Source organism: Sinocyclocheilus anshuiensis, unplaced genomic scaffold, assembly GCF_001515605.1.
Source record: "Sinocyclocheilus anshuiensis isolate Anshui unplaced genomic scaffold, SAMN03320099.WGS_v1.1 scaffold190, whole genome shotgun sequence".
In the NCBI taxonomy this organism is placed as follows: Eukaryota; Metazoa; Chordata; class Actinopteri; order Cypriniformes; family Cyprinidae; genus Sinocyclocheilus; species Sinocyclocheilus anshuiensis.
In genome coordinates, this window is record NW_015547663.1 from 1,354,730 (window position 1) to 1,367,872 (window position 13,143).

At 35.3% G+C, this 13,143-nt stretch overlaps 1 protein-coding gene across 1 annotated transcript in view; it reads right to left on the reverse strand.

The window, feature by feature from the left end:
• Window positions 1–752: 752 nt before the first annotated feature.
• The window catches only part of rab40b (RAB40B, member RAS oncogene family), a 14,952-nt gene continuing 2,561 nt past the window's right edge, over window positions 753–13,143 (reverse strand). The window contains exons 2-6 of the mRNA XM_016504813.1: window positions 6,582–6,642; window positions 5,834–5,894; window positions 4,298–4,375; window positions 3,642–3,864; window positions 753–1,764 (exon numbers count right to left, since the gene is read on the reverse strand). Coding sequence (XP_016360299.1) covers window positions 1,493–1,764; window positions 3,642–3,864; window positions 4,298–4,375; window positions 5,834–5,894; window positions 6,582–6,642 — 695 coding nt within the window. The 3' untranslated portion in view covers window positions 753–1,492. The remainder of the gene's footprint in view (window positions 1,765–3,641; window positions 3,865–4,297; window positions 4,376–5,833; window positions 5,895–6,581; window positions 6,643–13,143) is intronic.

Below are 13,143 nucleotides of genomic sequence, written 5' to 3' on the forward strand. Positions count from 1 at the left end.
TTCCCTACTCAGGGAAACATGGTTACATAAGTAACCTGAGACGTTTTTTCAACAGGGAAATCAGTTAGTAGCAAGTGGTGTGGCAAGAAAAAGCTTGTTTTTTTTCTGCCTAGTGTTATTCGCCTATTCATTCGCCATTATCATAATGTTTTGATATCCTAGGTAATATTTTAGGAGGAAAAACGTTAAATACAATACACACGATTTCTAAACTATTGCCACAAGACCTAAAACATTTACATATTAATTAACATGAGATAAGTGTCATAAAATGTATACTAACCTTGTCTGTGGAAAGTTATATCCAGTGTATCATGTGCTTTGACCATGGGATGGCGTTAAACGCGTAACTTTAACGTAAACTTTAACGTGAAATGCGGAAGGATATCGCAAATAAATAAATACTTCTCATTAGTACTTTTAAAAATTCTGGTAATGTTAGCCTTGCCCCATTTTGCTGAAGGACTGGTCAAAATAATTTTGTGTGGTTATCGACAGTAATGTCACAGACATTATTTATTTAAATTCTAGCTTCAGTCATTCAAGGCTTCCTTAATTTTTGGAATAATAATGTTTTTTATTTTTTATTTTATTTTTTTTACCAATCCCTCCTTTTCCTACCACAACTATAACACAGTTAGGCCAGGTAGAAAAGACCATCTACAAGAAAACACTGCCCTCTAGTGGACATATTGTTAATAAAAGACAACATGACTTTCTGATTTTATCAATGATCTTTATTTAAAACCTGATATGATAGCATGTTAGAAATTTCTGTTTGCTTGCAGTGAAAATCTGAAATATTAGTGTTGTTTTCAATGTGACAAATGAAGCCACATTTTAATCTTCCACGTCTTTGGTGTGTTTCCCATATAAACGCATTGTTCAATAACAATATTGGACACAGATCAAGTGTATTAAGAATTCTAACAATGTAGTATCAAACAAAACAAATTATATACACAATACAAAGAGCTGCACATCTCAACCTTGACTCTCTAAGCCCCTGAAAAGTGTCTGAATAAAAGTAGTAAAGGAAATTAAGCTAGTATTACTTATCAGTAAGGTCCGTTGTGAAAGTGATCACAAAACAGGAAAGCTGTTTGTTTCTCCTGCTGGCTTGGTCCAAGTTCAGTAGCAAAAAAGAGTCCTCCACAGGAAAATGCAGTACCATCAATACATTCACAAGACAAAATAACTTGTACATATATTTAAACAATGCAGAGCATTATGAAGGCTTGGCAACACTTGGAAACAGATCCCCTCTTGTACATCTGTCCAGCGATCACAATTGGATATGGCCAGGAGGATGTGTTTTAAACAAACCAACACGGTGAACAAGTTTGGCCAAACACTTAATATATCAAAGACCTCACAGGCCACAGTTCTCTAACTTGATCTTATTTATTGTAACACTGTGGTGGTTTTGAACACTAGCTCCTAGTTTAAATTGCATTGTGAGTGTGTATTGAAGTACAGCAACTGCATTGATCTATGAAATCTTGCAGCTCGTCCGTGCGCAGTTCTGGGACGGGCTCAGTGGTGGGTAGATGATTTTGGATTTTTTGGTTCCGTTCCTTTTTTTAGCGCTGCTGGCTATGACCGAGTAGGAACGGCCATGCATCATCCTGGCGTTGAGGCCGTTGGCCATGGAGAAGGACTTCAGATGGCTCTTTAAGGCAATAGGAAGGGGAAGTTTGTCCACAAGGTGCACTGGAGTGCAAGAAACGATAGAACGACAGCACAGGTCCTGCAGACTCAACACTGGACAAAAGAAAAGAACCGGTTCAGGTTAAATGCAACATATTAGAGACCATATAAACATCCTCAGTTCACAGGCATGAAAAAATGTTAGATATTATGCCTTCATAAAATGTAGATATGCAAGCTATCTGTCATTATATGGTTTATAATCATTCAGAATCTGTCAGCAACGTTTGTCTTTAAAGGATGAAGTCATTCAATGGAAACTGAAGCTGTTTTATCATATTGCTTGGCCTTTAAATAATCTCCAGTCAAAATAAACACATGATGCTTTTATTCAAATGCCTTAATCTAAGCTAAGTTAATGTTTTTATATCGCTTAACCTTGTTCCTACAGGCATTTTTCTAGCATAAACCAAAGCTATGATTATTAAGAGCTGAAATGTGCTGTGTGGGCGGCTGGCCGTTACATTGATATTTGAACACTGGGTGTCTCCGCTGTGAGGTATAAAGTCTCAAAGCTTTGCATACTTCAGGATTCTAAAGCGTTCCTTTGGCCTATACATAATTGCAGCATTAGTATGAAGAAAGAAAAAAAACTTGTATTGCTGTTGCTTATGAGGTGATTCTCAGAAAGGCTCCACTAAAAGGTCTGCTTTATTCTATGACAGCATTCCTTAATGCATCATTTCATGTCAGAAACGTTTATGGTGAAGCTTCTTTAATTCCCGGAGAGAACATTTCCAACCTCAGCTACATAATGAGTCATAGGGAGACGTTGATGGAAGTGTAGTGAAACAAGACAACGATGGTATTGTTGTGAACTACCGACGATTGTAGAGGTTTAGCTGTCTTTTCTCTCTATAATTGTTTTACATGATTTACGTTTATGTAACTGTTAATGTAAGTGATATTTTTACTATAATAATTCTTGAAATAAAAATATTAAATATTTATATAAAATAAAATAAAATAAAATATATTTTTACAGAATGATACTGTTGGCATTAAAAGTATACAATGTTATACTATACTATAATATAATATAATATATATGTCCTGTATCAGACATTAATTCATTTACAAATTTCTTAACACATGATTTTTTTAAAATATTTCTGTAATACATATGCATTTGAATTTGTACAAAACATTATACAAAACATATGCATTTGAATTTGTATTTCACACTTAGTTTCTAAATTATTTTATATTGTTTTTTAGAATTATAATAGGACATTTTGATAGGGAATGATTTGTAGAAAGTATTTTTAAATTCAGATTATAAATTATGTACAAACATGGGCAAAAAAAAACGTGTTCCCAATCTTACACTGAACATAGTGTTTAATTTTTGATATTAATATGTTTTGAGGCAACTTGTAATGTAAAAAAGTTTTAATGTGTTTTTACGTTTTTATGTTTATTTTTAAAATATCATACAGCTACAAAAGTGAACTTCTGAGTCCCAATTAGATAATGTTCATATCATACATACACTGAACAAAATTATAAATGCAATACTTTTGTTTTTGCCCCCATTTTTCATGAGCTGAACTCAAAGATCTAAGACTTTTTTCTATGTACACAAAAGGCCTATTTCTCTCAAATATTATTCACAAATCTGTCTAAATCTGTGTTAGTGAGCACTTCTCCTTTGCCGAGATAATCCATCCACCTCACAGGTGTGGCCTATCAAGAAGCTGATTAGACAGCATGATTATTTCACAGGTGTGCCTTGGGCTGGCCAAAATAAAAGGCCACTCTAAAATGTGCAGTTTTATCACACAGCACAATGCCACAGATGTCGCAAGTTTTGAGGGAGCGTGCAATTGGCATGCTGACTGCAGGAATGTCCACCAGAGCTGTTGCCCGTAGTGTTGCGTTTATAATTTTGTTCAGTGTATATATGAAGCCTGACAATAGAGGCTTGTCACCTTTATTGGGTCTCCAAAGTCGCTCCATACCATGCCTCATGAGCACAATTCGGGCCAGCTCAGTGAAGGACTCCGTAATGTTGAAGTTACAGAGAGGGCTGACCTCGAAGAATGTGACCCCCAGTCGTTCTGCAAAAGCCTGGGCGTGCTCGGTTGTCACCTGACGCTTATAGGCCAGGTGAAGCCTGTTTCCCACCAGGATCTTGGGAACACCTGGTGCATGCTGGGTAAAAAAAAATAAAATAAATAATAGTTACAAAAGCACTCCTCAGGACATAACTGGTTTGCTGATTTGTTTTATATTATTATGTCAAGACAATCGCTTTAATAATAAAGCAATTTTGAAAGAAAATGCTGTGCATCATCAGTCCCCTGCTATCTACACAAATTAGTTACAGAGCCTCTGTATCATGTATCATTGCAATATTATAATCATAACTGCTGTTACTGAGTTGCATATCGAGCACATTTCCTGAAACAGAGATACACATCTATTTTAGCACTTTCTCAAGATGATTAGCTTATGTCGTATTTAATGTGATTTCACTACTAGTATGAAGTCATGTCCGTTTATACTCATAATCATACTGCACTGCACATTTAACATGCTGAATACTGTAACTACAGTAGTTTTGATATGATTGACCTGATTTTACCTCATCAATCTCTTTAATCCATCTGTCGATGCCATCAAAAGACCACCGGTTTGTGATGTCATATACAAGGATAACACCCTGTGAGAAACAAAATTTGTTATCGACATCATACAGTATATTAAATTGAAATGCACTTTCAAGTCAAAATGAAAGAAAAAATGAAACCATAAGCTATCATCTGAGGTTTCAAAAACTCAATGTGGTACTGGAAGTGGTATTATTTAACATCTCATACAGTATGTGAGTAAAAAATTGTTGGCAGAGACGATATAATGTCAATAAAGACTGTGGCTTTGCTCCAAGTGTTTCTGTTATTAGGATATCTGTGTTTACCAGAACAAGGAAATGTCATATCAACAATACAAGTCCACTCCGATTTATAGCACACCACACTTTCAACAGGAACTGCTGATCATTGGGTGGGGTGTTTAACAACTGTCTGGGCACACTGGGATTTCAGAGATATTTAAAAGCTCATTTCCTAAAGTCTCTTAACCCATTATATACAATGGGCTACACACAACTACACAAATGGTGTCTGATGAAAATAATAACAAAACATAACAACAATAAAAAAAAATAACATCAATTATAATTACAAAGAAAATAATAAAAAAATATATTCATTAAATTTAGTTTAAGCCTCAAATGGTCCTCGTTTAATGTTTACACTTATGGTCTTTGGGGTCAATATGACCCCAAAATTGAAAGAGCAATTGTAAAAAAATATATACATTTTTAATCATACAAATAATATATAATTTTTTTTGTTTACATCTCATCTATTCATTAATGCTGTGTTTTGGGAGATATGAAGTACTTTTGTTCGTATTTACCACAGAATTCCGCAACTACACCATTAGCTTGCATGTGAAATATTAAATTTTTATGAAAAAATCACTTAAATGATGATCTAAATTTAATTTAAGTTGTTTCTGGATATTGATCTAGGTGTTAGGTGTAGAATTCTGCCATCTGTCGGTTAGAGATAAACCTAAAATTATTACAGTTTAGGAAAGAAATTGTTTTGACCAGCATAGGGCCATAGAGAGCCATTCATTTTACTGGATGTGGCCAACTGCTCTTATAACAACTTTTGTGATACATTTTGTGAATTTATGTATATATAAACATTAGAAAAGACATTTAAAATAAATATTCTTTCAAACAGTAGATTTTTTTGTAGTTTTTGATGCATCTTGAAAGGTCTGTTTTTACTAAATGCTACAGAAATTTGACAGAAAAATGCAACATAAGACACACCTAAAGGACAAGACTTAGAGTCAGATTGTAGTTGCATATTATTGATTTTACATTTTACGGTTGCCATTGACTTCCATAGTATTTTTTTTTCCTACTATGGAAGTCAATGGCAACCACCAACTGTTTGATTACCAGCAATCTTCAAAATATCTTCTTTTATGTTCAACATAAGAAAGCAACTCATACAGGTTTGGAACGACATGAGGGTGAGTAAATGATGACAGAATTTTAATTTTTGGGTGAACTATCCCTTTAATTATAATTGTGTTATACCTGTGCTCCTCTGGAATATGAGCGGAATATGGTGCAGAATCTGCCTTGTCCTGAGGTGTCCCTGCAAAAAAAACAACACAACACAGAGGGTCCGCATGACAAAGGACACATTCTTCTTACTTCTGTTCTTCAAAACGTCTGTAGCTATTGTCTTTCCCTCTGCCTGGTGACATGAGGAGCTCTCTGTGGTTGGTGCCAGGGCAGCAGACTTTGAGTAGGAGCAGTGAAATGAATCATTCACCATCCAGGGCTGAGCGCAGCACCAAGATGTGCCAGTCATGTTGCAGCGGGTAGGACTGGAGTATCACAAACACTCTGCTCTAAAATGCTTCGTCTGTCAAGGCCAGATTATCAATAATTGATTCCAGACTCTTGCAAAAAGCTCAGTTCTCTTAAAATGCGCCAGAATTTATAAACAAGTTCTAGCCATGGCTAGTGGGATTGACTTGGCTGAATTTTTCATTGGAAGAGTTTGTTGAGGAGCGCTGTAATTAACATAGCCAGACGTTTGGCATGTTCACTTCATATTTTGGAAACCGACGGGACCTTATTGAGCATACAAGCATGATGGAATGGAGGGGGTGATCTTTAATCTCTCTTCATGCTCGGTTTGAGTTCAAGAAGATCACAGGAGGAAATCAAGTTGAAACTTTAAAGTTCAACATGTATTTCTAGGATATGTCAGGTGCTGCAGTCATGGGTTTCCAATTTCCACAAGGAAAAGTAACTGTGATGTAAAGCTACTCACCAAAGCTGGAGCTTGACTCTGCGTCCATCGAGCAGTATGGTAGTTGTCTTGTAGTCAATTCCTACAAGTGAAGAAGAAATAACAAATTTACTTAAAGGTGAAATATCTCATTTTTGCGGCACTAGCGTGACCAAATGTAATTGCAAAAGTAATGACTGTTTTCAAACAGGCTTCCTGACTGCCATTGGTCGAAAAACAGATAGCCCCTCTCCAAACTCACATTATTGGTTAACCTAATCAGGCTAAACAAAGCCACTATAGGAGAAAGCAGAACATAAAAAAATACAGTCAAAAGTTTTGGGTCAGTAAGATTTTTGTTAATTTAATAAGCAAGGACCCATTCAGACAGTAAGACATTTATAATGTTACAAAAGATTTATTTTTTCAAATAAATGCTGCTCTTTTGAATTTACTATTACTCAAGGAATCCTTATAATAATATATATCAAGGTTTCCACAAAAGTCGGAAATGTTATGTGAGCACCAAATAAGCAAATCAGAATGGTTTCTGAAGGATCATGTGACATCATGTGAAGACTAGAGTAATGATGCTGAGAATTCAGCTTTGCCATCACAGGAATAAATGATATTCTAAAATATATCAAAATAAAAAACAGGTATTTTAAATTGTAATAATATTTCACAGTATTACTGTTTTTACTGTATTTTTGGTTATATAAATACAGCCATAGTAAGCATAAGAGACTTCTTTCAAAAACATAAACATCTTACTAAATCAACTTTTTTGCAATGGTAGTGTATGTTCAATTGCTAAAACGAGGCAAAGTAGCACTGGCAAAAATTAATTAATAATTATAATAACCAAATGATGACAATTTCTGAAGAAAACACTGATGATGACATTTACAGTCCATGCAAAATGCACTGTCATGATGCTAGTACATTGTGATTGTTGCTATGCAATTACTAATGTCTTCTAATTGGTTTTTAGCATGTTGTCACTTTGTGTTGTAGCTAGAGGGTTCTAAGCAGTTGCTTAGTGGTCCAAGCCAAAAGATCCCACTTCCAACTCTTTATGATATTCTGGCCCTACATATGGTTATGTAATTGTTTTCCAGACAAATTTCAAAGCCCAAAAGTTTAGTAAAATAAAAACACCATTCTTAAACAAGCTGCACAATTTGAGTTTAATACTTATCGTTAGGGGTTTGTTCAAATTCCTAGTATGAGCAACAGTAATGTCCACTAAAAATCTAATAACTGCAAATGGGAAAGGCAAGTGGCGAGAAAAACTGAAGAATATTCCAGGGAGAGTTTGCATTTTATGTTCAAATAAAGACTGCATTCCTTTACTCTTAGTCCCTCTTTTGATCAAGCTTTTGGGTGACAGTAACTATGATTAAGTGACGTCTGCTGGTATGAACATGACACTTGAGGAGTATGCCTAGGCTGAGATTGGAAAGCTTTAGTGTCACCTCCGTGGGGGTTCCAGGTTCCACACACATACACACTGGCATTCTGAACACTCTTTATCCTAGGGAATTTCAGAGCCCATCACACATTCCACTGCGATGAGAATGAAACCCAACACTGTGAAAACATACATGGAACAACTGCGAGATTCCATTAAAGTGAAAGAATGGTGAAAACACCATCGCTGTCACTAAAGAATGGAACCAAATGAACCAATCACAATACCATGTCACCCTGTGAACTGTGAGGTCACTTAGTGAATTACAGCGTATCCAAAGATGCACTAATGGTGAGGTGTAATGTTCTGTACATTAAACATCAAGTATCAGGTATCAAGTCCTCCATGAAAAATTATGCATTAGTTCTGTTTGGGTCTCAGAGACTACATCTATAAAACATAATAAATGAAAACTTAAATGTATTAATTTATTTGTGATATAATTATGCTTCAAATTCAAATAGTATCTTTTACATGATTTTTTTATGTTTTTGAACGTTTCTTTTATGCTCACCAAGGCTGCATTTATTTGATCAAATATATAGTATAAAAGGTAATATTGCAAAATGTTATTACAATTTAAAATAACTGTTTTCTATTTGAATATATTTTAAAATGCAATTTATTCAGGCAAACTGAATTTCCAGTAGTCACAGAAAATATTCTAATATGCTGATTTGGATGCTCAAGAAACATTACGTTAACATTATAATCAATGTTGAAAACTGTACTGTACTGGTTCTTATTTTTATGGATAGCATAATACATTTTTCACAATTCTTTGATGAATAGAAAGTTCAAAAGAACAGCATTTATTTGAAATATAACGTTCCACTGCAGAGAAAAATATATTAATTTCTTTAAAAAATGGTTTGGTTGAACAATAAATGCTTAATTAGATGACTCTAACTTCAACTACAGAACAAAAACATCTTTTATCAAATAAACATGACCAGCGGTTACATCATATTTTCCACCACTAAATAAATCTTTTATCAAGCTTTTGATAAAAGGCTTATAGTGAATTATTTAATTCAATGTGATGCATTACTTTTAGACAAATATATTGTATAACACCAGCTCTCTAGTATTTTTTTTTCCTTTATAAAAATGTCTGCTTGTAGGATGCAGTCTTCCTGTTTGTGTGGGCAAGCTCTGATTCATCCTGACAGATTTTTTCACACTAACTCTTTCTGTCTCCCCGCGCAATTACCCTGCTCTGCACCTCTCCTCACCTCCCTCACAGCAACCAGCAGAGAGCTATAGACATTTTCTGATGGGATGACACATACGCCGGATCAACGGGAGTAAGTTGATGAGGATGAAGCCTCCGTGTATAATGGTGTTCAAAATCTAGAGCTGAGGGAGAAACAGTTATGCTAACACTTACTGATCCATCCCTGTGCAACTTCAAGTCACGAAATTATAAAAAAACTAAAATACTGCAAGCTGCTTTGTGGCCCGTGGAGACATTGTGGTTGACCTCAAAAAACATCAAACAGATCAGCCAGAATTTAAAGCAGCATAATTAAACTCAAATAGACCTCAGCCAGAGTAAACAGACACCATAGTTAAAGGTGCACTAAGTAATTTCTCCCTGATTAAAAAAAATAAATAAATAAAAATAAGTAAATAAAAAGTATTTTTAATCATATAGACCCACATGGGGTAAAAACTGGAGTCATATTAGTACTAAAATTGGCTAATGTTGAAATTCTACACTAATTTTTAGAAATTAAAGGGACAGTCCTCCCAAAAATAAAAATTCTGTCATACACAAAGGTAGATATTTTGAACAATGTTGATAATCAAACATTTTCGGTTCCCATTGATTTCCATTGTATTTTTTGTCAATACAATGAAAGTCAATGGGAACCAAAACCATTTAGTAACTTGGGTGGACTATGCATTTAAAAATAAAATACTAAACTAAAATCAGTCACTTTAAATGCTATAGGTGAATTTAGGCATAATAACACGATAATATACAGTATGAAAAATCAATATTCCTTTTAAGATTTCCTTTAAGATTTTCAAGATTATATTTTACACTGTTATGAAATGTATAGTGTTTTTAAGTATTAACTTAAGAGTGTGCTAGATGACAGCAAAGATGAATAAAAAAAATATGGAAAATGAGCATGCAAAAATAAATATTCATTTAAAAAATATTGACTGATACCAAAAAATGACAACAAAAAAAACACTAATACTGGCTAATAACCGATATGGTACCAATAAATAGTACATTCCTAATCATTAAACATTTGCTTTTGCGTGATGCTGTATCCACACTGCAAGGTGTCAGTATTCGTCCAATATACTGTAAGGTAATGCAACATAAACAAAAAATATTTGATGCGTGTTGTATCGTCTTAGATGTGATCACAGAACAAACTGTACTTCTACCATTCACAGCCTTGTTTTAATTCGTGCAAAATTTACTTTTAAAATCTACCCTGATTAAGTTCCACAGGTGTTACATAACCTAAAACACATTGAGCAACACATCAGCCTGTATGTTATTTATAAGACAGTGGGATAAATGTTTCAGTGGCACAGAACTGATTTCTCTCTTGGTGAGGAACAGTTGCAAGGCTTCAACTGGCACTGTTCCTTTAAAATCAACAATCAACACACCCTTTTCATCATTCAAACAAACAAGTGGCTTGAGAGGTTCATGCAAGTGTTTAGATAAACATCAGAACGTTCCACTCCTTTATCGCCAGCAAAGCCTGGCTGCATCCTCATTCTCCTCAGCCGCATTTTGCTCAGCAGTCAGAGAGCACAGTTACGTAAGAGTTTTGGCCAGTAGTAATAATCTCTATAAACAGAAATTTCAACAGAGTTTATCGACCGTGTACATACAGTATGCACTTATAAGGAATTTTGTTAGTTGCTCCCAAGGTTACAATACAAAATTTATACACAAGTTATAAAATATGACAGAACAGGGTTTAGAAAATGTTCTGAATCTAGTAAGCAACTTAAACAGCAAAAGGCTCCAGCACTGGTCTATTAATTGCTTGCATACCCGATGTCTTAGAATTTGTTTTCTAAGTATTAGCATCCTGGCAGAGCTGTTTACTGGCCCTGCGGGGGCAATATTTTTTCTAGAGAGTTTGTAAATGAATGTAGTATGAAGTCACTTTCACAAGACTGTAGTGGGGTATTACATTTTCATCACTGTTGCGCTGAAAAGAGCAACTAGTTTAAAGTTAACATGAAAACAGAATTGACCCTATTTACTTAATGCACATCCCTGATCTTACTGTGAATTATTAATCAAATCAATGCACCTTTTTTCCAAATGTAGTTTCTTGTCATAATAATTATTCAAAATGCAATAATATTCTCTTACTCTGAAACAACTTTCCTTCTTTGGTAACATCAGGCTATTAATTCTGGTTGGAAAACCCACTTTTCACAATCCACTAAAGTCCCGTCTTGCTCAGAAATATGTCATATTCCTGAAGTGGGTTGTGACTTTAAAGGAATAGTTCACCCGAAAATGAAGATTCGCTAAACAATGCTAAACACATCCTCAAGCCATCCAAGATATAGATGAGACTGTTTCTTCATTACAACAGATTTGGAGTAAATTAGCATTACATTACTTGCACCCCGGACATTACTTGCTCACCCCCTGCAGTGAATGGGTGCCGTCAGAATGAGAGTTCAAACAGCTGATAAAAACATCACAATAATCCACAAGTAATCCATACGTCTCCAGACAATCAATTAAATTATTCTGAAGTGAAAAGCTGCATGTTTGTAATAAACAAACCCATCATTAAAGCATTTTAACTTTAAATTGTTGCTTCTGGCCAAAATAACAGTCCGTAATCCATAATAATGTTTCCTCCAGTAAAATAGACCATCCACTGTTGTTCTTTGTCATCAAAAACCATGAACTTGATTTGTGCAAATATCTCTTCTGGTTCAGAAAAAAAAAAAATTTCACTAGAAAGAGAAATATTATGGATAGAAGACTTGTATTTTAACAGTTTGAAGTTAAAAATGTCTTGATGGATTGGTTTATTAAAAACCGTTTTTTGCATCACAAGACACTAATTGATTTACTGAAGTTGTGGATTATTGTGAAGTTTTTATCAGCTGTTTGGACTCATTCTGACGGCACCCATTCACTGCAGAGAATCCACTGGTGAGTAAGTGATGTAATGCTAATTTTCTCCAAATCTGTTCCAATAAAGAAACAAACTCATCTACATCTTGATATGATATGGCTTGCCCGCCGCCATATCACCCTGTAGCCCAAGACTGGTCGCCCACTGAAGCTAAGCAGGGTTGAGCCTGGTCAGTACCTGGATGGGAGACCTCCTGCGAAAAACTAGGTTGCTGCTGGAAGAGATGTTAGTGAGACCAGCAGGGGGTGCACTGCTCACCCTGTGGTCTGTGTGGGTCCTAGCGCCCCAGTATAGTGATGGGGACACTATACTGTCAACAAGCACCATCCTTCGGATGAGACATTAAACCGAGGTCCTGACTCTCTGTGGTCAAAAAATTCTAGGATGTCTTTCGAAAAGAGTAGAGGTGTGACCTCGGCATCCTGGCCAAATTTGCCCATCAGCCTCTGACCATCATGGCCTTCTAACAATCCCCATATCTGCTGATTGGCTTCATCACTCGGTCTCCTCTCCACCAATAAGCTGGTGTGTGGTGGGCGTTCTGGTGCACTATGGCTGCCATCACATCATCCAGGTGGATGCTGCACACTGGTGGTGGTTGAGGAGATACCCCCTGACAATGTAAAGCACTTTGAGTGCCTAGAAAAGCGCTATATAAATGTAATGAATTAATTACATCTTGGAGGAAGTAAATTTTAGGAATAATTTTTTTTTGTGAACTATTCCTTTAAAGGGGTGGTTCATTGCTATTTCACTTTTTTAATGTTAGTTAGTGTGTAATGTTGCTGTTTGAGCATAAACAATATCTGCAAAGTTACGAAGCTGAAAGTTCAATGCAAACGGAGATATCATCTTTTAAAATTCTGGCAGTTTAAAACCAGTTAAACTCTGCGGACCCGGATACGGGTCCAAAATGACGTTAAAAATGTTTATGCTTCATTTACATAGCCTTCCTTATATGGTATCAGCCCATATATGGGTT